Source organism: Moschus berezovskii, chromosome 10 (assembly GCF_049115385.1).
Source record: "Moschus berezovskii isolate FMDL1 chromosome 10, NW_MosBer_1.0, whole genome shotgun sequence".
In the NCBI taxonomy this organism is placed as follows: Eukaryota; Metazoa; Chordata; class Mammalia; order Artiodactyla; family Moschidae; genus Moschus; species Moschus berezovskii.
This window is the reverse complement of record NC_142469.1, coordinates 102,040,210-102,064,594: the sequence shown is the minus strand read 5'-3', so window position 1 is coordinate 102,064,594 and position 24,385 is coordinate 102,040,210. Positions and strand designations below refer to the sequence as shown.

The following is a 24,385-nucleotide window of genomic DNA, read 5'->3' as shown; positions in this document are numbered from 1 at the left end:
CACCCTCTGCTTGGAGTAGGAAATGCCTAAGAACTCAACCGGGGCAGGAGCACCCCTCTGGGGAGTGTCCACGCAGGCTGAGTGAGACAGGAAGGAGGCCAGCACACACAGACAGGCTCATTTCAAACTGACTCACAACCCAAGAATGCTCCTGTCCCAGGAAGTGAGGCAGTCTGGTCTCTCAGGAAGGGTTAAGAACTGGGAGTCAGGAGGTCTCGAATCTAGTCTCAGCTAAAGGCTCTCTGGATCTCATTCCTTCATCTGCAAAGTCCAATGGCTCCTCAGATGCTCCTAACTCTGAAATCCTGACGGCCTCACTCTAGAAAGTAACTTTCTTTGGCGCTAGTGGTAAAGAACCTGCCTGCCAATGCAGGAGACGCAAGAGACACAGGTTCGATCCTTCTATCGGGAGGATCTCCCGAAGAAGGAAAAGGCAACCCACTCCAGTATTCCTGCCTGGAAAACCCTATGGACAGAGGAGCCTGGTGGACTATGGCCCATGGGATCGCTAAGAGTCGGACACGACTAAGCACACATATCAACAGAAAGTCACTGGGAGCAGCGGGCTTGTGATGGCGATTTTGTGATTCCACTCGACTGGGCCCACGGCGCCCAGACACCCGGTGAAACATTACTCTGGGCGTGTCTGTGAGGGCATTTCTGGATGAGATCACCTTCTGAATCCGCAGGCTCAGTAAAGCGGGCTGCGCTCCCGGTGTGGGTGGGCCTTGTCCAAATCGGTGAAGGCCTGGACACAGCAGAAGCGGAGTCAGGGAGGATTCGCTCTCTTCTCCTCTGTCCTCAAGCTGGTAACACGAGCCCTCACCCCTCTTCAGACGCAGGAACTGCGCTGTCGGCTCTCCTGGGCCTCCAGTCTGCTGACTGTGGAAGCTCTCGGTCCCCACAGTTAACGAGAGCCAGGGCCTTACGATGAAGCATACCTCTCTCGTCTCCCCTGGCCCTCTGTAGCTCCCATCAGTTCAGTTTCTCTGGGGAACCCTGACTCACACAGATTCTGGTACCGAGAGTGGTACTGTAGGATCAGTGGGGAGAGGGTGAGTTTTCTACACTGGCTCTGGGGGTTCTGGAACTGATTCTCTAATCTGATTAAAGATGCTAATGACTGTATGTCCAGTAGTAAAATGAGCACTGATGGGCCAGGAACATATGCAAAATCTTTTCACTGGATACCCCTAATCAGCCATTTATTACAAGGAGCAAGGAGTTAAGCGACTCTGTTTAGGGATACTTCAGAACATTCTTGGAAAACTAACATAATGCGGATGGCAGGTTGCTCTAATGTCACTGGTCAAGGTGGCGAGAGACAAGGATGAGCTCAGGGACTTGAATTCTCAGCTCAAGGGCCGCACACATGATCTGAAAGCGCCTGTGTGGGCTCTGACGGAGACCCTTATTTCCTACGGCCACAGGGCTGAGACTTCTGAAGATCACACCAGAATCTCATCCTGCGACTGGCTGAATTACAGCCCAGCTGAGCGCCCAGCCTCGCAGGAAGCCTCCCTGCTGAAGTGACCGTGCTGACCGGGAAAGAACAGGAGCCTGTTCTGGGGACACGCGGGAGGGTCCTGACGAAGCTGGGCACACTAAATTCCCATAAGTCCTTTCCCAGTGGGACGCTCTCCCCATTCCCCTTGGAAGGGGCCGTCCTGCCTCCTTGGGACGGACCAGCCCTGCCCCACCTAAGCAATCAGGGATGGGTCCTCGAAGGCAGTGGCTATGCAGGATCACACCGCTTCTCTGCACGACCCGCCCTGTCACCTCTAGACCTGTAACTAGACTCGCATCCCAGAAGGCCCCAGAGGGGAGGCATGGGACCCGTGAGGATGCGCACTGCGTGCCTGCAAAACGACCAGAGTTTCCTGAATTATTCAGACAGAAACCCAGGGAACACGGTGCGCGATGATGGTGGAAGGAATGTGAAGCCGTCTCGGGCCTATCCAATGGATATGGTTCACTAAGCAGAGATTCTGCACTGAAAAGTTGGAGCTCAGGGAGTCGGAAAGGGCTCCCAGGGTTTGACTGGGTGGTTGGCAAAAACAGGGGCCCAAAAGTGATTCCAGTGAGTGAATCAGAAATGCTGCACCTGCCCAGGTTTGATGTATAGGCGGGGCGGTGGGGGGGTTGTCACAGACTTATGGAGTGGGGATGCTAGGGTGCATTTGTCATTTAAGACCTACTGGGAGAATCCAGAAGACATGACTTTCACCACTGCTATGAGAAACATATTTGTGAGGGGAGCCCCGAGCATCCTTAAAGGGCTCTGATTGTCCTGCTCTGCAGGCCGGACCTTACCGTGGGAACTACGGCCCCCAAGCTGGGAAACAAGATGCAGGGGCAGGAGGTGGATCCCAGGGGTGGCAGGGGCCACGAGGTGACACCAACTGCCAAAGGCATGGTGGGCGTGCTCACTGTGATGGACAGCAGAGTCATGGCAGTCAGACAGTCTGATTCCCACAGACCGACGGCGTGAGCTAACAGATCGTGGTGGCCCCAGACGTGAAACATACAGGAAGCCTAACAGATCCTTACTTGATCCGCATAAGCAAGAAAGTTCAAGTCAAGCATACGAAAGTCTAACATATGTCATAAAAACAGAACTGTAACCCATCAGTAGTTTCCAAATATGAGCCAGTTTACAGACCCAAAGGCCACTGAACAAAAGGAAGGTTGGGTCCCCTTAAGACAGCACCCCAGTACACCGCCAAACACTTGTACTGTTAATCATTCTCCCAGAAGAACCTCTGGTCTTCTACAGGACAAGTGTACTGGGGAAAATCAGATGATTAATTTGGGGAACAGCTGGCTCTGAACTGATGCTGATTTCAAGAGACTCAAAACTTCGCTGTGGTCCACTGGAGTAGGGACCTATGAAGGCCAGGTGATCAATGGGATTTTAGCTCAGGTATGTGTCACGGTGGGCCCAGCAGGTCCCCAAACCCATCCTACGGTTAACTTCCCAGTTCCGGAATCCGCAATTTGAATAGATAAACCCAGCAGCTGCCAGAGCCTGCATACTGCCCCCCCGCCTCCACTACCTCTGTCCCATGCTCACCACTCTCACCCCTTTCCCAGAATCTGCTGCACTGGAGCTGGTTAAATGGCCCATCTCCTCCATCAAACAGCATGTTCTGGATTCCCCAATGCCCAGGGCAGGTCCCAGAGCAAAACAGACTCTTCCAACACACAGAACACGGTTAAGGTTACACAGCACTGCCAAGCTGAGCGTAGCCTTGGCTGCTGTGGAGGGCAAGACCAGGGTCACCCCTCTGTGCATCACCCTCTGTGATGGGGTCATTAGGGGCCGAGAGCAAGTGGGGACAGCTAAGCTGAGCTGAGTGGCACTGCACCAAGGTAACTGTAAATGATAAGGAGGTCAAAAACTGCTCCTCATCTCAGGGAACACTTCCAAATTTACTCTATGAAGACACCATCATCCTGACACCAAAACCAGACAAAGACACTATCAAAAAAGAAAATTGCAGGCCAGTATGTTTGATGAATATAGACAGAAAAATTCTCAACAAGATATTAACAAACCAAATCCAACAGCATAAAAAAAGATCATACTCCACGACCAATTGGGATTCATCCTAGCGTCACAAGAATGGTTCAACACACGCAATGTGACACACCGTATCAGTAAAAGATAAAATCCACATGATCATCTCAACAGATGTGGAAAAAGCATTTGATAAAACTCAACATCTACTCAGGATAAAAACTCTTATCAAAGTGGGTTAAGAGGGAACCTATCTCGACATAATAAAAGCTATTTATGATAAACCCAAAGTCAACACAATACTCAATGGTAAAACGCAGGAAGCCTTCTTAACTAAAATTTGGAACAAGACAAGGATGCCCACACTCACTACTTCTACTCAACAGTGCACTAGAAGTCCTAGCAACAGCAATTGGACAAGAAAAACAAAAGCTATCCAAATTGGAAAGGAAGAGGTAAAACTGTCAATATAGAGAGATGACATAATGCTATACATAGAAAACCCTAAGGATTTCACATAAAACTATTAGAACTGATAAATTCAGCAAGGTATCAGGATATGAGATTAACATACAGAAATAAGTTGCATTTATTTACAATAACAATGAAATATTAGAGAGGGAAAGTAAAAAAAAAAAAATCCCTTTTAAAATCACATCAAAAAAATAAATTACTTAGGAATAATCCTGGCCAAGAAAGTAAAGGACTGGTACACCGAGAACTATAAACAATGGTAAAGGAAATTGAAGATGATTTAAAGAAATGGAAAAATATCCTATGGTTGGAGATTGGAAAAATATTGTCAAAATGGCCATACTACCCTATCATGTTAATGCTATCCCTATCAAATTATCCATAACAATTTACACAGAACTAGAACAAATAATCCTAAAATTTATATAGAACCATAAAAGACCTAGAACTGCCAAAGCAATCCTAAGGAAAAAGAACAGAGCTGGAGGCATAACCCTCCCAGACTTCAGACAATACTGTAAAATCAGAGTAATCAAAACAGTGTGGTATTGGTGCAAAAACAGACATATGAATCAATGGGACAGAGTAAGCCCACAAATAAACCCAGACGCCTGCTGTCAATGACGTCTGCAAGGGAGGCAAGCATGCATACACAACGGAGAAAAGACAGTCTCCTCAGCAAGTGGTGCGGGAAAGTGGACAGTCACATAATAAATGAGTGAAGCTGGAACACATCCTCACATCGCACACAAAAATAAACTCAAAATGAATTAAAATTTTAAACATAAGACGTGATACCATAAAATTCCTAGAAGAGAACAGGCAAAACATGATCTGACATAAAATCGTAGCAGTGTTTTCTTAGGTCAGTCTCCCAAGGAAATAGAAATAAAAGCAAAAATAAACAAAAGGGATCGAATCAAACTTACAAGCTTTTGCATAACAAAGGAAACTGCAAACAAAATGAAAAGACAACCTATGAACTGGGAGAAAATATTTGCAAATTATCTGACTGACAAGGTCTTAATTTCCAAAATATACAAGGAGTTCATACAACTCAATTAAAAAAAAAAACAACCGATCCAAACAAAAAATGGGCAGAAGATCTAAACAGACATTTCTCCAAAGAAGATATCAAAGATCTAAGTCGCTCAGTCATGTCTGACTCTCTGTGATCCTATGGACTGTAGCCCACCAGGCTCCTCTGTCCATGAAATTCTCCAGGCAAGAATACTGGAGTGGGTAGCCGTTCCCTTCTCCAGGGGATCTTCCTGACTCAGGGATCAAACCCAGGTCTCCTGCATTGTGGGCAGATTCTTTACCATCTGAGCCACAGGGAAGCCCAAAGAAGACATACAGATGGCCGACAGGCCCAGGAAAAGATGCTCAACATTGCTAATTACTAGACAAATGAATATCAAAACTATAATGATGTCCCACTTCACACTGGCCAGAATGGCTGGCATTGAAACATCTACAAATAATGCTGGAGAGGGTGTGGAGAAAAGAGAACCCCCCTACACTGTGGGTGGGAATGTAAGTTCATACAGAGAACAGTACAGTGGTTTCTCAAAACGCTAAATATAGAGTTGTTGTATGACCCAGCGCAATCCCACTCGTGTGCTTATATTGGGACAAAACTATAATTAAAAAAGATACACACACCTCTATTTACAAAGGCCAGGCGTGGAAACACCCTAAATGCCCAGCGACAGATGAATGGATAAAGATGTGGTACACAGCTACAATTGAACACTGCTGCTGCTGCTAAGTCGCTTCAGTCGTGTCCGACTCTGTGCGACCTCATAGACGGCAGCCCACCAGGCTCCCCCGTCCCTGGGACTCTCCAGGCAAGAACACTGGAGTGGGTTGCCACTGCCTTCTCCAATGCGTGAAAGTGAAAAGTGAAAGTGAAGTCGCTCAGTCGTGTCCGACTCCTACTCAGCCATAAAAAAGGATGAAATGATGTCGTGTGCAGCTACACGGATGGACCTAGAGATGATCATACTGAGTGAAGTAAATCAGAAAGAGAAACACAAAGCCCGCATGATACCCCTTTCATGTGGACTCTAAAATACAGCACAAACTCATTCACGAAACAGAGACAGAGCCACAGATACAGAGAGCAGACTCGCAGTCACCGCGGCGGGGAGGGGAGGCGTGAGAGAGCTGCACTGGGAGTTTGGGGTCAGCAGAGGCAAGTTATAACATATAAGACAGATAAACAAGGTCCTACTGTATAGCACGTGGAACTACATTCAATGTTTTGTGATAATCCATTAGAGAGAAGAACATAAAAAAGAATATATATATATATATATATAGCTGAATCACTTTCCTGAACAGCAGAAACTCACTCAACATTACAAATCAATTATACTTAAAAAAAAACAAACAAACAAACAACTGCTCCTCACCTCTGATCCCAACGAAGACGGTCAGGCCGAAGCAGACGAAGAAGACGATGAACACCAGGACGAAGTGATGCTTGGAGAGCGTGTAGAGCCGCATGGGCGCCAGCCTGTGGGGAGAAGCCGGCGTGAGGGCCTCCCCCAGCCGGGAGCCCCAGACCAGGCCACCCGGCTCACTGAACTGTCCAGATAACCTCAGTGACCACGGCCGGGCTGGGGGCCGTTCGGTGTGTTCCGGGCCCAGCAGGGCATGGGGAGGGTCCCTGCCACCCCGACCTGCAGGGTCCCCAGGCCAACCCCACCCTCATGGTGGGGAGGACGTATCTCAAAGTCCACTTGAGGCACGCGGACCAGGTCAGAGACGCAGGAGGCTGACCCCCTCTACTCCCCCACCTCCAGCGGCCAGAGCAGGGCCCAGGCCAGGAGGCCCTAACTCCTTGCACAGGGACTATCAGCTGCCAGGGTCAAGCCTGGACTGGGGCGGGGTGAGGGGGTTCCAGGCACCCCCAGCATCACATGTCTATTTCATCTTCTGCCAGCCCCTGGCTTCGAGCTTCCTGTCCAGGGTCCCTCTCAGCCTGAGACCCCTCGCGGGCCCCGCCCATCGGGGTGAAGCTCGGCCTGGCCCTCGTTGTGGGGTCTGGGTTTAAAGCGACTAGGCCAGCCGCCTGCAGGTGTCTGTAATTTATGCCAACAGGAAGGCCGTCCCATCCCAAGGATCCGTCCTAACGCTCATTCCTCTGGCGTCTCTTATTCATCCCTCCTTTCTTCTCTGGTCACAAGCAAACGGTGGTGTGAAAGGTTATCATGTCTCTTCTAGAACTCCCTATGTCAGGGGCGGGCCAATCAGGATGTGGCAGGGACCTCAACCAGCAGCCCCAAGCAGGCTGGATCGCAGGCTCTGAGGACCCTGACCAAAGGGGAGGCTACCCTCTACCCCACACCCTGAAGCCCGGAGAGATCAGAGCCTCTGGGGTTTTCCATTTTGCTTTGCTTTCGCTGTTCTTTTTATGACCCAACGTTTCCTGGCCTGAGGAGCTAAGGAAGCAGGAAAGAATTTCTCACGCCCCTGGAGGAGGAGACTCAGGCTCTGAACCAGGAAAGGAGGGAAGGTTGTTTGCTCTTTATCAAGTTCACAGCTGTGAGCACACACACACACCCTCTCCCTTGCAGGCCCAAGGCCACAGCTGGCCAGGAACCCAGCTGGGCAGCCTCCCAGGGCAAAGGGGCCAAGTCCTCTGACACAGCTCTGCTGACACGGAGTCAGCGCTCTCCTGTGCGGCCTGCCAGGCCTGTGCGAGTGAACTTTCAGATTGGGTGGCTAGCAAAGAAATGAAAGAACAGGTGTCTTCCGTCTGGAACTCGGGTGTGAAGGCAGAACCACAAACAACCTTGGTGGGTGTGGGAAGTGAGAGTTCGTGAATTAAGTGGCCTGATCCCAACTCAACTTTGGGATCCTAATGATCGTAAGAGGCCTGAAAGCCTTACACTATTAGAGCCAGACTGAGCTCAGCAAGGAAGCCCTTGGATTTGCAGGCGGGGAAACCGAGAGATGGCAGATTCTTGCCCGAGATGCCACAGCTCTGCCCTTGGCAGTCCTGACGGTCGCCTGGGTCACACACACACCCCCCACCCCCGTGAGAGGCCTCAGTGCACCCTGCAGAGGGAGGACGCGATCGCGGGTACACGCGGCATCTCCACACTCACGTGTGCGTGAGTCACTCAGTCATGTCCGACTCTGCAGCCCGCCAGGCTCCACTGTCCATGGGACTCTCCAGGGAAGAATACTGGAGGACATTGCCATGCCCTCCTCCAGGGGATCTTCCCGACCCAGGGATCAAACTCGCATCTCTTATATCTCCTGCATTGGTAGGCGGATTCTATACCATTAGCACCACCTGGGAAGCCCTCCAGGCTCATAACATCGCACAAAGTTACGTGGACTGGATGCTGGGGGACGTGCAGACATGCTCAGACGTCAAGGCCACCGGCCCAGTGAGGACCGGAGCTCTGACAAACATGCTGGATGACCACTTGCAGGGGAGCCTGGCGGAGGGTGTGCGGAAACACCCAGCACTGTCTTCACCACTCTTCTGTATGCCGCAAGTTGTTTTAAAGAATTACACCAAGTCATCCACGGCGTGCACACCTCCCTCGCCCCTGCCCACTGCCCTCAGGGACTCTGAGGGCACCAAGGGCCTTCCAGCAGCTCAGAATAGATGACCTCTAAGCAGAGGACAGAATAAGAATAGTTATATTTAACGCTTGATTTTAAAAACATATCATCAGTAAGACGTATTGTCGGTGATTTACTATAAAAGCACAGTTCCTCAGCAGGTGAGAAGGCTGAAGTTCCTGCAGCACGCAGACCACTCTGGGTTTGCTTCCAATTTTCTCCTCAGGGACTCAATAAAAATCTGCCATTCCCCTTTCCACTTCAATCCAATTTATTAGCTATTTTCCTGACTCAGCAATCAAGTCTCACACACCTGGACAGAAAAAAAGACGCAGAGGAGGCAAAATAAGCCCCCAGGATGAGCGAATGGCATCACACAACCAGCCCAGCTGGCCTGGGTTTGCAGGGAATGGGCTGGGCCCCGGGCCCCGTGTCTCTCTGCTCCCCACTTCCCGAGTGGCAGGACCCCACCTCATGCCAGAGGGATGCAACAGCTCCGATGTCCTGGGCCAGGGGATACCGCCCAGACCACAGGACAGGCTGACGACATGCCCCCCTCCACTGGCCTACTCGCCACGTGTCCCTGAACGCTTTCAAACAGCTCACCCAGAACCCGGAGACTCCCAACACCCCGGGGACAGCACCGCAGGCCCGCACTGATGACCCCAGTCCAGAGAACTCCGAGACGCCACCACGAGGCGAGACCCACCCAGGGCCACCGCTCCTCCATGAAGCCCCCCAGCATCTCAGGCTCTGCGCCTCCTGGCGTCCCTTCTTGACCGGGCACCCACGAGTCCCTCTGCCCAGCCCACCTCCCTGCTGATCTGCCCACACATCCCCGCAGCCAAGCTAAAGCCTAAAACTGCCCATACCTGGGCACGAACCCATGAGCAGAGGGCCTGCAGCCCTGTGACTAGGCCGCCAGCAGGCTGGTCTCTGCTCAGAGTCCAGAAAGCAGCGCAGAAAAAAAGAAAACGGACGCGGCCAGACCCTGCTGCTCCACGGTCGCCCACCCTCTTCTGGAAACTCTCCGGCCCGGATTCAGGACCCCTGGCTGAGGACACGCAGGCGCCCACCATGGAGCTCCTGCTTTCTCTCTAACAGTCCTCCTGCCCCCGGGAAAGTCCCCAACCTCCTGCCTGCCCCGGACCCCACTCAGAAACTGTGGCTCCCAAAACACCTTGGAAGTCCTACATCACTTCACAGTCAAGAGGTTTGAAACTGAACCCATGAAACAAACAAAATAGCATCAAGGAAGCCTCTGGTTCTACTGCCCGTTTCCTGCCTCCCACCTTTCTCCATCCCGACGTCCGAGAGCCCTGGGGTCACTCGCCACCTGTCTCTCAGAGGTTCATCCCGCACCGCCGGCCCAGAAGAGGTGTCGCCTCGCTGCCTCCTCCTCTCTGCTCCCTGCTCGTCAGCCTCGCAGTCCAGGCCCTGGTCCCCTCCCACGTGAGCCCTGCAACAGTCTTTCAGGTGCGTCTTCCTCTGCGGGTGTCACAGCACCGTTAACATGCTACCCCAGCACAGAAGGTCTACGCCGCTCCCACAGCCAACGCAACTCAGCTTAAACTCCTTGTTATGGCTTTCGAGGGTCCCCCAAATCCTTCCCTAAATTCCTACCACCCTGCATGTATCCTACAAGAATTACTACCTCCCTTAGTCATCACAGCTGCTTTCTGAGGTAGGGACTATTAACAGTCCCATTTCACAGATGAGAACGCTCAGGCTGAGGCAGGTGACTTGCCCTGGATCTTAACGCAGAAAGAGAAAGTGAAATTCGCTCCGTCGTGTCTGACTCTTTGCAACCCCACAGACTCTACAGCCCATGGAATTCTCCAGGCCAGAATACTGGAGTGGGCAGCCTTTCCCTTCTGCAGGGGATCTTCCCAAGCCAGGGATCAAACCCAGGTTTCCCGCATTGCAGGCGGATTCTTTACCAAGCAGAGGCAGGGTTCAAACATAAGCCTCAGACTCCAGGATTTAGGGCTTAAGTTCTATATAGCTTCCCAGTGAGGTCGAGCCAGATACCAGACAAGCCCATTCATGTATTGCTCTCCCAGTCTGAAATGCTCTCTTTTCTCCCTGCTATCCGAACCTGACCCAGCATTCACGGTTCACCTCTGTGTCCCACCGTCTCCATGAAGCTTTCTCCTGCTTCTTCGTCACTCGCGGCTGCCCAGGCTATGAAACCATTACAGCACGTTTAGTCAGCACCACAGGCCTGAGGGCCTGAAAATAAAGCATCAATCGACTGCACAGATGCCAGAGAGACACACGGTACACACTCAGAAAACATCTGTTCAACTCAACTTTTATTAGTTTTCTCCAAAGTGTTCATGCGGTTCCCTACAGTTGGTGGTGAGAGGTTCAGGAGCAAGGAACCGGCTCCTGTTTCCCCATGAACCCTGGCTGGGTCAAGCGCAGTCACAGATGAAGTCTTCTACCTCGATAAGCAGGGCAGGAAGACTTCCTACAAAACCCTGCTGGCTCACGAGCACGTCTCTCTTTTCCTGCTCTTGAGGGGACCCGTACGTCAGTCTTCCTCTCTGGGTCCGTGCATGTCACGCTCAGGCCTCTAACACACACATGCTCTCAAATCCTGGCCTTGATGGAGCCCCTCCACCCTTGGGAGACCTTTCCAATGTGATGGAGCAGAGATGGAACAGACTGTCACCTTAGCGCCAGCCTGGACTCTCTGGGTCCCTTTGAAACTAAATCTCGGTTTCACGGGTGATTTACGATATCACAGACATACTTCCTAGAGAACCTACAACCCCTTTTCTTAGAAAGCCAACACCCAAAATTGCAGCTTTAATCCAAATCACGGGGAACCCTGCCTCCCCTCCACCATGCGTTTTCATCACGTTTCCCATGGACACTTCCAAGGAAGGGGAGTTTGTGGAGATCTCCATTCCCAGGAGGAAAAAACGGCAGGACACCCGTCCTGCAGGGCTCTCCCAGGCGAGCACCCTCTTCACCTGACTAGGACCCCCTCGAGGCCGCTCCCGCCCCTGCTCTCAGCTCGGACTCCCCAGGCAGGGCAGCCTGCTTCGGAGGTGAGCGCGCGCACGGCCCTGTCTCCGCCTGGCTGGACCTGGCCTGGTGCAGGCGGAACGCCTTTGCAGAGAATCCACGCCGACGTCGGGTGGGCATCTTGGGGGTGCCGCGCTGAGAGCCGGACCCCCGGCCTCCCACGGGAGCCCTGCAGTCTCCCCGCCTCGGGAACGGGCAGCTCCAACCGGGCTGCTGAGGCCAGAAACCTCTGGAGTCTCTTCCTCCCTCCCCACCGCTGACGCATCCACAAAACCCTCAAGATACACGAGGCTGGCCCTTCTCACTGTGCGGGCTGAGCCTCTGCCAGCTTCCCCAGGATGGTGCGGCCCCAGCCATCCTGCGAACCCCCCTTAGCCCCCGGCCCAGCTCTGCTCCCCCATCTGCTCCTGTGGAAGCCAGTCCTCCAGCAACTCCCCTGTCACTCGCGGAGACAGCCAAGCACCTCACGACTCTCGGGGGCATGCGTGTTGCACACCTAGGGGCGTGTCCGCTGGGACACACGGCCGTGGGAGGAAGGGATCTTCAGGGTGGGGCAGAAGCACTACTTGCTGTCTTTCCAGGAGTATCCTCTGCCTGCCTCCCACCCTGGTCCCCTGACTGCGAAACCAGCGCCCCCACAACAGAGGCTGAAAATGCCAGACTCTCCCCTTCCCAGGCTGCCTCTCTGCTGGCCTGCAGCCTGAGGGAAACCAGCCGGGCGCTGCCTGAGGGGAGGCACTGCCTGTCAGCACGCCCGCCACAAGTAAGAGGGTGGGTACCACCCACAGACTAGGATGCAGGAACAGAAAGGAGACAGCCCCCCGCCCCTGCCTGGGTCCCCAGAGCCATCAGATTAACCTTGGCCATTCCCGCCTCAAATTCCGGACCCCCCTCTCCGGTGTGTCAGCCACCTTTCATGAGATATTCTATCAGAACTGAAAGATTTCCGTTGATACCCACACCCTAAAAACAAACCAAAACGAAAAGCAAAACTTCAGGGCAGTCATGGAGACGTGGGAACCTCCTAGTTCAAGGCACCTGGGCAGCCCTTTCCGAACGTGAGACAGACCCCGGCCGTCCCTGGTGCTGAGGCACTGCTGTCGAGGCCGACGTCCGTCCCCAAGGCCACCATCCGGCCCCTCTTTCCAGCCCCCACCCTCCCGGACCCCCTGAGGTCCTGCCTCCTCGGAGGCCCCTCACCAACTGGCTGCTCTGAGGAAGCAGCTGTCTCCCCCTGCAGGAGGGTGGGGGGCACACACGCCTGTCCCTGGATTTCCCCGTGGGTGACAACTGTCTGCAGCCCCCCCAAAACCCCCACGTGGAGCTCCCCTCTGCCCTCAGGGTGCCCAGTGCTGTGCCTCACAAATGCCAGGTGTTCAGTGACTACTGACTCTCCCTGCTTTTCCCAGGTTCTCATTATTTTCCCTGCTACTTAATTGTCAACGTGTAACTTTTTCCTCTGACACCTTGGTGGCTCTGACCTTTGCCCTCAGTGTCAGCGAACTGGCCAAGGCGGTTCCAGCAAGGGCCCACCCCGGGGCACCCTCGGCCAGCGGACAAGCCCGGGTCCCCATCAGGGCCGCCGGGCACTCCTGAGCGGCCGACGGCCAACGCTCCTTTGCCCACTAAGCACTTCTCCTTCCCACGTAGGCCTCATAAGAGTTCATAAAAGAGCACTAGAAAGAAACCTCGGGGGAGGCGAGCACTCAATGAGCCTCTTTATCGGCTGGAGCAGAAGGGCCAGGCGGTGGACCACACCTGAGTGAGTGGAGAACACACTGCAGGGTGAGTCTCTCAGTGAGGCGGAGAGAGGGGTGGGGGACAGGGAGCACCACGGCTTCTGCGGGGACAAGAGCCACCGGGGGTGACCGGCACGCAGCCAGGCGGGAGAAACAGCCCCAGAAGCTGCAGGGGCTCAGAGTCACATTTTCTCCACGTGAGGGTCAAAGCCAGCCCTAATGGATATGCAGCCTGCAGACTTCTGTCCCAGAAGACGCCATCACAGATCCTGTCCAGCTCTGACACAGCTCCGTGACACCAGAGAATTACCTGTCTTTGCTCGGCTCGTCGAGTCACGGTACAGCGGGTAAATAAAGACTAAAGCTGTTTCAGGATTACAAATGCTGCTATTTGCTCACCATATACCCAGGTTTCCCACTGTAGAATTAGAAATGTGGAATCTGGGCGGTGGAAAGGGATGTTCCATCTCTCAGCTAGTTCTCACGTTTCAGTTAAGATTTCATTTTTCTCACAATCTGTATCAAAAAGTGGTCTCATCTCCCCAGGCCCAAAGGGCCAGCCTGGTGCCTGTCAGGCTGGGTTCAAATCCTGGCTTCCCCACTTCCTAGGCAGACACTGGGTGGGCAACCAGGTAACTTCTCGGGGCGTCAGTGTCCTCGTCCAAAAATCAGAGGTGGGCAGAATAATACTGACAGGGAGGGAGAAAAAAATGAAACTCTCAGAGGAGTGTGGTAAGCACCGAGGAAGGACTCAACTGCGTTAGTTATGAAGAGGAATGGTTGTGCTTTTGCCCTACCCTCTACTTTTTCTTAAAAGAAAAAAAACCTCAGTTTTCATCCTCCTGATACCCTTGAAGATCCATGTAATATTGCCCCTACTCTGGATTAGAGAGCCCACCCAACTGCAGGAAAGGCATCAGGTGTATTCCCTAAGCACCTACCTGGTACCCAGCCAGGTGTTTCTCTGTGAGGCAGGTATCATCAGCCCAATTTACAGATGGGAGAGCACAGGCTGGGGAGAGTATATACCCGCCAAGGTCCCAGTCAGCAGGACACGGAGGTGGAATTTGAACCCACAAGGTCAGAAGCAGAAAGGAGACCCACCACTCCACGGCAGCCTCACCAAACTCTCCATTTTAAATGACCCACCATTTAATGGGGCTTGAGAAGGAGAATAAGAATTCTGAAATTTTTTAAAAAATATTTTTATTTATTTGGCTGTGCCAGGTCTTCGTTACCGCACTCGAACTCTTAGTCACAGCATCTAGTAGAATCTAGTTCCCTGACCGAGGCCCCCTGCACTGGAGGAACAGGGTCCCAGTCACTGGACTACCAGGGAAGTCCCAAGAATTCTGAAACTTCAATCAACCAACTTGAATGTATCACACAAAAATTATCCTTATTCCAAAAGGCCATTAGACAGATATTCAAGGCCCAACAAACTCAAAATGTATTCTGATGAACGATGTTCCAAGCTGCTCAAGGAGCCACGAATTCATGTGTTATCCTTGCTTGCCAGGCCACAGCCCCAGGGACACAGACCCAGAAGCGTGTTGGTCAGGTCATCGAATACCCTTCCCAATGCAAACAGAGCAAGGAAGCAGGCCCCGCGCCAGGTAGCACCCAGCCCAGAGGTTAAGAACTCGGGCTCTGCAGGCTGGAAGGCCCGTGCCCCACCGACCAGCAGGGTGATCTGGGGAGAACCACGTCACCTTCTGGAGCGTCTAATTCCTGAACTGTAAAATTCAGGAAACTGCTGTGATGACAACGTGAGTTACAACGGGGAACCTTGCGAATGCTCGGTCAGGGCCAGCAGTGACTGCAGCCAGGTGCAGGAGCCCCAAACCGTAGGCCTTTCGTCCTTGGTGACCTGGAGAAACCCGCCTGGACTTCCCTGCACCTCAGTGTCCTCATCTGGACAACTGGGATGAGAGAAACCTCTCAACAGGAAGGGAGGCGACGAGGGTTACGGGGAAGGACAAATATAAAGTGCCACACAAGCACACAGTAAACACTCCGTCACCTTTCGTTAGTTCTGGAGATCCTTCTGGTTCAGAAAAGAGACCATCCTAAGTAAGGGACGCAAATCTAAATAGCTCTACAGTTGAATGAACAGGACACTCACCCAGGTTTGCTGTCCCCTAGGGCCCCAGGACACTCAGAAGACCTGGGACACAGCCACCACCGCAGGGCTCCTCTGTGCCACCCACTTGCTGCAGCAGAAGTCTGAATAACGTATTTTTTTTCTACGCTTAAATGCACCCAGGCGGAAGGAGACTTGCAAAATACACTCTTCAAAAACTGGCCATAAGTGCCAATCAAGACACACACAAGAGGCGACCTGATAGAAACCGTCAGAGAAACGGCCTGCGTCAGAGCAAGGCAACAAATGAACCTGAGAAATCTCAGCCGCTGGGGCCTTGCAGCTCAAACAGGTGTTCCTGTTAGTCACTTTTAGCAATAAATTGAGACACACCCTCCCCCGTCCCACACTTAACTCCCAGAACCTCTCGCTTCCCTAGTCCTACCAGAAAAGGAAAGTGTTTGCAGGAAACATAAGCATAAAGCTTTTAGAACTGGGAACTCTTTTTTTTTTTCTGACGGCAACCTCTCCTGACCTTTTAAAAAGAATAGGCTGGGACGCACCTGAGCAGAGGGGTCAGGGCAACAGCCCCGCGTGAATCCCCCCAGCCCGGAAGCCTGCTCCTGCAGCCGCTCTGTTCGCCCCCAGTCTCCCCCAGCCCGTTCTTGCTTCTGCTTTCTCTTCCTGCCCCTGTCACTTCTCACCTTTGGTGCCACAGGCGCCTCGTCACATGTACCAACATGAGCACTTTGACCCTACCAGGCACTGGAGTCCTGTACATGCTTTAGATTTCCAGGCTTTTTTGGAAGATTTTTTTTTTTTTTTGCAAGTTGCTTTATTTACAATGCCAACTTTAAAAGTCACTAAACTAAAATTAACTGGACAATAAACTAGGCAGAAATTGCTTTACAAAAAGGGAAAGCCCAAAATGCCACTTTCCATAGGGATCCCACAGTTCAATTTTATTCGGAGCAAAGAAAAGAAACTAGAAGAAACTGGGCCGTAAGTTTGGGGACTGTACTGAAACTACACGTGCAATGAGGACAACATTCTGCTAAAAATATAATTGACTTGCTGCTGCATTTGCTGCCTGTTTTTCTAATATTAACAATCATAAACCAAGCAGTGCATCTAGTATTTGGAATAATCCTTACAGTGTCACGGTGTCACACACGAAATTTCACTTCTCACACCCCTGGTTCTCTCTGCGTACCTGGGCTTCCTCTTCTTCAGTAAAATCATTTTTGATAGTGAATGTCTTTCGAATCTCCTCAGTTTTCCCCTTGATCAAATCAGCAACAGTCTTGCAGACATCAAGCAAACCTTTAACATCTAAGTAGTTTGCTGCCAATACAAGCTCAAAGAGTGTCCCTTGGTCAACTTTCAGGAATTCTTGATCCCAAACAGGTATATCATCTGTTCATTTTTCTTTGTTATCATCCTCAGGAGGGGGAGGATCATCCTTGTGGTGGGTGCACCACTGAATGACCTTTTTTAATATTGCTGCATTAACGTTTGGCAAGGGGACTGGATCATCATCTCCTTCATCACCCATTCCCAAATCTTTCAATGGAGTCTTCATGGTCACAGACTGTTTTGCAATTTCAACATCAACTTAGAATATCTCTCCATCAGAACTCTGCAACTTAACGGAAGGCATGGTGTTAGGCCTCAAGGAGATGGCGGGCCGGAGGCTGAAGTGAGCAGGGTGGCAGCGTCAAACAGCAAAACTGAAAGATGGAGAACAAGGGCAATACAGCCGGAAGGCAGGATTTTTATTTGTTGCCAAAGACTTTTTTCTCATTTTCAGGTCTGTGCCGTTCTGAGCGCTGGACGATGTGGCCAGCTGACCTCTGTATAAGCACTCCTGGGCCACCTGCTCGACAGGACAGCATCTGGTGGCCAACCCTCTGCAGGGGAGTGATTCTAAGACTCGGGCTGCTGTGCTGTGCAGGCCCAAGGAGATTCGGTACGTGAGGGCCTCAACATGCTGCTTGTCACTAGGCCACAGGGTCACAATTTCACAGTGTTCCCAGAAGTACTGTTCACATAACTGGACTTGCCTGGTGGCTCAGATGGAAAAGAATCTGCCTGAAGTGCAGGAGAGGTGGGTTCGATCCCTGGGTTGGGAAGATCCCCTGGAGGAAGAAATGGCAACTCGCTCCAATATTCTTGCTTGGGAAATCCCATGGACAGAAGAGCCTGGCGGGCTACAGTCCAAGGGGTCGCAGAGTTGGACAGCACTGAGCAACTAACACTTTCACTTCTCGCTTCACAAATGAATGTTGCGCCCCAGAGTTGGGCAGAGGCAATACTGCTATCTTACCTCCATCTGGGGTTTAATTAAAAGGAAGACCTTTAAAACACCCATCTGGGTGTTATTTTTTTGCAAGTGTGTGATATTTTATTCAAGTCAGGTTTCCCATGTTGAGCTAAAGTGATCAGGTCAGAAACACACAAGTAGGAGAAAAAACCTATCCTTGCAAAACATGTGTTTGCATTCAGGCAACACGCCCAGATCCTGCGTCTCTACGTCCACAGAGAAATGAGCAGAAGTGCACTGCAAACCTTTCAGCCTCTAAAACCTCAGACACACAGAGACGCTCTCACAGTCCCCTCTCAGGGCAGCCTTCGGTTGTGGGGACCTGCCCTCCACACCTCCCGTCAGACGCCGCTCCCCGCCGCAGACACACCGGGACCCTGTTCTCGCCACCGTTTGCGACTCAAGACTGAAACTTCTTTTCCGGATGTCCCCTGAGGAACACCCAGGTGACTCTGTGGCGTCAGCTGCAAGCTCTAGGACGGCGTCTGAGGCCATGAACTGGTTTTTTTACTCATTAAAACCCCTTCACTTCACAGAAGTAAAAGCCTGAAGTCAGCAGACTGTGCAACTCGTAAGCCTGGTGTCCCCACATCTGAAGAGGCTTGCGGCGAGCTCCCAACGTGGCAGCATCATCAAAGAGCCCACGAGCGCCGCGCCCTCCACCTGGCGCCTGGACAGAGGGCAGGGATGCACAGGGCCTCGGCCCGGGGCAAGGGGTCACCGCCTTTGCAGCAGGAAGGCCGGGCAGGGGGTCCGGGGGGGCGACAAGGCACTTCTCAGCCATCTCCATGGCGCTGCCCTGGGGAAAGACGGGGCCACCCGGCTCCCCGGGGCGAGCAGGGCCTTCCTGCGCTGCGCTCGCTCGGGCCGAGTCCTGCCCTGGATGGAACCCTGACCCCGTCTCCGACGCCAACTCCAGCTGGGCCGGCGGGCCCGCGGGGCGGCCCCTGCGCCGAGCCCTCCCCGGGCTCCACGTGGGCGGGGGTCCCGCAGCCGGCCTCCCGGAGCCGAACGGAGGAGCCCCAATTCGGGGCCCGGGGGGCCCCAGGGACTCCCCGCCCCGCACCCCCACGCCCGGGCCGGCACTCACGGTTCCATCGCGGCGGCGCGGCCCTCGGCGCCCGGCGGGCTGGGGGCGCTCACTGCAGCCGCGGCAGCCGGGGCCGGACGGACAGCGGCCCGGGCAGAGCCGGCTCCGGGAGACTCGCCCGAGCGCGACGCGCGGCCCGGTCACGTGCGCGGAAGCGGCTCGCCGAGGGGCGGGCCGGCGGAGGCGGGCGCAGGGCTGGCGGGGACGCGGGCCCGGGGACAGGGGCCGGCCCGGGCGGGGCGGGCAGCCCAGCCAGGCCTCGCCTCCAGGCCGCCGGGGAGGCCCCCGCGGCGCGACCCCGTCCCCTGAGCCCTTCGAGCGCCGAGGCGGGCCCTGGGTAGCGGGGTGGAGGGGGGTGTCAGACAAGGGTTCGCAATAGAATGCGACTCTCACTCCTTGCGCCCAGCGGAGGGGACAGCACGTTAGGTCAGCCACCCTTTGCTTCCAGGGTGTCTTCATCTCGGCGTGAGAATGGCCGTGGGAGTCCAGGAATGCCCTCTGTTGTCTGAAAGGTGTCTGCATGGACACCCTTGCCTGTGTGGCAAGTCACTTCAGTTGTGTCCGACTCTTTGTGACCCCATGGACTGTAGCCCACCAGGCTCCTCTGTCCATGTGTCCATGGGGATTCTCCAGGCATGAATACTGGAGTGGGTTGCCATACCCTCCCCTATCACTTCAGTCGCTCAGTCGTGTCCGACTCTCCGCGACCCCATGAATCACAGCACGCCAGGCCTCCCTGTCCATCACCAGCTCCCAGAGTTCACTCAAACTCATGTCCATCAAGTCGGTGATGCCATCCAGCCATCTCATTCTCTGTCGTCCCCCATAGGTGTCTGCATTTTTCTGGTGAGGGAGTCTGTAACCTTCCGTTTTCACAAAGAGGTTTGTGACTGCAAAGACATTAAAAACTGGGGCAAACCTCTGACACACCCAAGTGATGAGGACAGGGGAGCTTTTCTGGTAACTTTTTTCTAACTCCGACCACCAGAGCATGCAGGTTTTCTGTCCCAGTACAAGCGCTGTCTCTCAGGGGGGATGTGTGTGGGTCCCACTGCCCACAGAGCTGACAGCGTGACCCTGCAGGTCACCGTTCTGCTGAGGCACCCGGACAGGAGCAAGTGTTCAGAAACATCGCAGTCTGACTTGTTTCTACACGGTGTGGAGACATGAGCTGACCAAAAGCACTTTCTAGATTTAGCATCTTGCCTCACGGTTCTAAAGTTCTGAAAACAACGACAGATGAAGATATTTCCAGATCGGAGCACTGGGTAAAATGTCCCCTGAAAGTCCAGAAATGTTGCTGGGGGCCTATTTAAAATCAGTCTGAATGAGGGAAAATGAAAGACTCCAGCCGCGTTCCTGGTGCTTTTCTCATTCGCTCACTAACCTGTCGACTAGCTTGAAGATGCCACCATGAACACCCAGTCCCTGCTCAGCAAACTTAGAGGCAGAGGTATTAACAGTTACCAAAGCAAAGTGTGACCAGCGTGGATTTGCTCGGAGGCACTGAGGAAGGGCACCTATAGTCAGTGGGGGTAGGGGTGGGGTGGAAGAGAATACATGGTGTCTGGGCTCATGGGGTGAAGGTTAGAAAGTTAGAGTGGGCTTGGGGGTGGGGAGTGTGGCGGGGACGGGGTTACCAGGCCAAGCAACAGCCTGAATCCTGGGTAATTAGGACAAGAAATTCCATTCACTCTCTGAATCTGAAACTGCGATTCCTAAAGGAATAACAAAAGACTATCTCTCGAATTCTTTTCATACAGTCTCAGAGGAACAGGGTTCTTCCTGGCAAGACCAGGAAATGTAAACGCCAGTAGCTGCAGGGACAGGCGGGGTAGCAGTGTCTAAAGGGGGCAGCTGCCACTCAGCGCTTTGAAAAGAGTTTGACTTCAAATGAGAGTTTTCAGGTGACAGCCTTCCGATTCTGAAACGTTGCAAACTTGTTCAACAAAATATTTTAATGAGGATGAAACCAAACACATTGGTGGCTGCATTTGTCCAGAGGCAGCCGGCTTTGAACTCTCAGTTGCAGCCAGGCTTATCAGGTATAGAAATGCCTGCTTGGAGGACTGGGCAGGCAACCTCACCTCCCCGAGACATCCCCACAGACCCCTTGCTCTCTTCCGATGACTCCAGGTCTTAAAAGAGTTGAGGCCCACACTGCCTCCTGGTAACTTCTCCAGGAAGTGGTCCTCCCTTGAGCTGGGGCCCTGCGTCACTTCCATCCCTCTTATCCTCATCTGGAAGAACTCGTCTGTTCTTCCAACCTTAACTGAGCACTCAAGGTGGGCCGGGCACGCTTCTCAGCTCTGGAAAGACAAGGTGGAATCCATGGCAAGTCGCCTTCCTCCTGGGACTAGCCTCCTAGTGGGACACAGTCAGCCGAACAAACAACAACCAAAGAATTACATCGTCAGCACTGTGCCGGGAGAGGACACGGAGGGTGCCGTGATGCTGTGACCAAGCGAGAGGGACCCCGGCATGCCGGGCTTTGGAGGAAGCTGGTCTGATGCTCAGCCATCCCTCACGTCCCTTCAGGTCCCCCACCTCCAAGCGTGCTGCTGTTGGGCACCTCCCCCGTTAAGCTCAGAAGTAGCAGGCTGCAGGTGAGCCTGTGTCAGCCTGAGAGTGAGTGCGTGGGCAGCCTCCACCCCTGGGCCCATTACTCTCTCAGGCTGCCCCCTCCGCTCTCGCTCAGGTTCATGCTCTCCAGTGGGAACAACCAACAATTGCTGAGCACCTGCAAAGCCTCAGGCCTGTAGATTCTCCTACCAGCTTGATGAGTTACCAGTGGCCATCGTCCTCATTTATAGACAGGAAACAGGCCTGAAGAGGTGAAGTGCTTTTTCTCAGGAACTGTTGGAAAGAACCCCGGAAGACCTGACCCCAGCGTGGGACCTCCAGTGTTGGCATTTCATGCATTATTGAAGGTGACAGGGATGCAGCGTGACCAGTGGAGGCCGGATGCAAACGGGCCACCAGCTAGCGTCTCTCAAACCACAGAGATGCTCCGATGCAAATGAGCCCCAGCTGGAGTCCCTCTAACCACAGAGACAGCCCACATTTATCAACCTTGTTCTTATTTTAAAACCTTCTAAAATCCAGCTATAGTATATCCACAGTATTCCTCAGTAATCCTATTTAATTGGGAAATTTGATCCATGGGTAAATGAGTATGTATGTATTTGAAACCCTGCTCTGCTATGCTAAGTCGCTTCAGTGGTGTCCGACTCTTTACAACCCTATGGACCATAGCCCACCAGGCTCCTCTGTCTGTGGGATTCTCCAGGTAAGGGTAATGGAGTAGGTTGTCATTTTCACCTCCAGGGAATGTTTTGGACCCAGAGATTGAGCCTGTTTCTCTTAGGTTCTTTACCAGTAGCACCACCTGGGAAGCTCATTTGACACCTTGCCTTGCTGATCCTGGGTCAAGAAGATCCTCTGGAGAAGGGAATGGCAGTCCACTCCAGTATTCTTGCCTAGAGAATCCCATGGACAGAGGAGCCTGGAGGGCTGCAGTCCATGGAATCGCAAAGAGTCGGACACGACTGAGGGACTAACACTCCTACTAATACTACTTGCCTCAAAAAGGGTCTCGATGTCACAAACAAGATTGGTCTGATACCACTTATTCTTAAAAAACCCTACTCAGACCTGATGTTCATCTCCTAAGGGTCAATAAACCATTTCTTTTAAATAATCTCCTTCTAGAATAGGACCAGAGTCAAGCCCACCAGCCTGCAGCATGCTGACTCCCACTCAGGGCTGTTTTTCAGAGTTCAAAGCAACAACTCAAGAGGCCCATCTGCAGAAGCTGTGCTACCCCAGGAAATCAGCTATCTGCTTCAAGGGACGCAATGCATTTCCCAGCTTAGCAAGGGACGTTCGTCTCGCATTTAGTAGATACTCCGCCGTGGTTTCCTGGCCTCTCTTGTTAAGGATAACCAGTGACAGCTAACACTGAGTATTCACGCTCTAAGTAGGCCCCCAGTTCAGGAAAAGAAACGGCTCAGTCCAGTTCCTCCTAACCTACTGTCTTAGCTCAGGCTGCCTCAACAAAATGCAGAGTGACTGGCTTACGCAATATAAGTCTGTTTCCTCACACTGCATGCGTGTGTGTTCAGTACCTTCAGTCGTGTCTGACTCTTTGTGACCCAGTGGACTGTAGCCCACCAGGCTCCTCTGTCCATGGGATTCTCCAGGCAGGAATAATGGAATGGGTTGCCATTTCCTTCTCCAGGGGATCTTCCTGACCCAGGGATCGAACCTGCATTTCCTGCATTGCAGGCAGCTGCTTTACCACAGAGGCTCACTTAACCTTTAAGTAGTTCCTTACTCCTATGCTGGGGGTTAAGACTTCAACCTTGAAACTTGGAGGGTGTACAAATATTTGTTCCCTAACCCTCCTGCAGCTGAGAAATTAAAAGACGCTTGCTCCTTGGAAGAAAAACTATGACCAACCTAGACAGCATATTAAAAAGCAGAGACATTACCAACACAGGTCCATCTAGTCAAAGCTATGGTTTTTCCAGTAGTCATGTATGGGTGTGAGAGTTAGACTATAAAGAAAGCTGAGCACTGAAGAATTGATACTTTTAAACTGTGGTGTTGGAGAAGACTCTTGAGAGTCCCTTGGACTGTAAGGAGACCCAACCAGTCCATCCTAAAGGAAATCAGTCCTGAATATTCATTGGAAGGACTGATGTTGAAGATGAAACTCCAATACTTTGGCCACCTGATGCGAAGAACTGACTCATTGAAAAAGACCCTGATGCTGGGAAAGGCTGAAGGCAGGAGGAGAAGGGGATGACAGAGGATGAGATGGTTGGATGGCATCACCGACTCAATGGACTTGAGTTTGAGTAAACTCTGGGAGTTGGTGATAGCCTTGTGTGCTTCAGTTCATGGGGTCGCAAAGAGTCAGACACGACTGAGCAACTAAACTGAACCCTCCTAGGTGGCAGATTTCTTGAAAATTTTTTCTGACCTAGATAGTGCAGAGAATATGGAAGAATTCATTCCACACCAGCAACTTGGTAATCGCCTACTCTTTCTTCCAAGGCAGGAAAATCTCAGCCTTAACTCTTCCTTAAGCATGATGACAGTTGATGACGGTTGATGTTTAGCAACATCTCTGGGCCTGTGGTCTGACAGCTCCTGGACAGCCCTGTGCTGCTGACTTATCTTCCCTGCAACAAGCAGAGGTACTTGCACGAGCCACTCAGTTCTCTGCCCTGCTGCCTTCCCAGGACTGCCCCGCCCATCATTTGTAGGCGGGAGCAGACTTCCCAGCCCATTTGATGCATCACATGTGGGTGCTTCCTTCTCAATGTCTTCTCTACTCATAGAACTGACCATTAGAAGCAAGGGTCTAACTCTTTGGTTCAAATGCTTTCTCTTGTTTATCAAGTTCAGTAATGCCAGAGCCAGCTTCCCAGGTGGCTCAGTGGTAAAAAAAAAAAAAAAAAAATATTCCTGCCAATGCAGAAGACTCAGGTTTGATCCCTGGTCTGGGAATATCCCCTGGAGAAGG

General features: G+C 52.5%; 1 protein-coding gene and 1 pseudogene across 1 annotated transcript in view; both read right to left on the bottom strand.

Moving 5' to 3' along the window:
- Positions 1 to 18,996, bottom strand: part of TMEM181 (transmembrane protein 181) — a 43,933-nt gene extending 24,937 nt beyond the window's left edge. The window contains exons 1-2 of the mRNA XM_055433089.2: positions 18,853 to 18,996; positions 6,412 to 6,515 (exon numbers count right to left, since the gene is read on the bottom strand). Of these exons, the coding sequence (XP_055289064.1) occupies positions 6,412 to 6,515; positions 18,853 to 18,860 (112 nt within the window). The 5' untranslated portion in view covers positions 18,861 to 18,996. The remainder of the gene's footprint in view (positions 1 to 6,411; positions 6,516 to 18,852) is intronic.
- Positions 12,734 to 18,846, bottom strand: LOC148776372 (S-phase kinase-associated protein 1 pseudogene; annotated as a pseudogene).
- Positions 18,997 to 24,385: the final 5,389 nt, after the last annotated feature.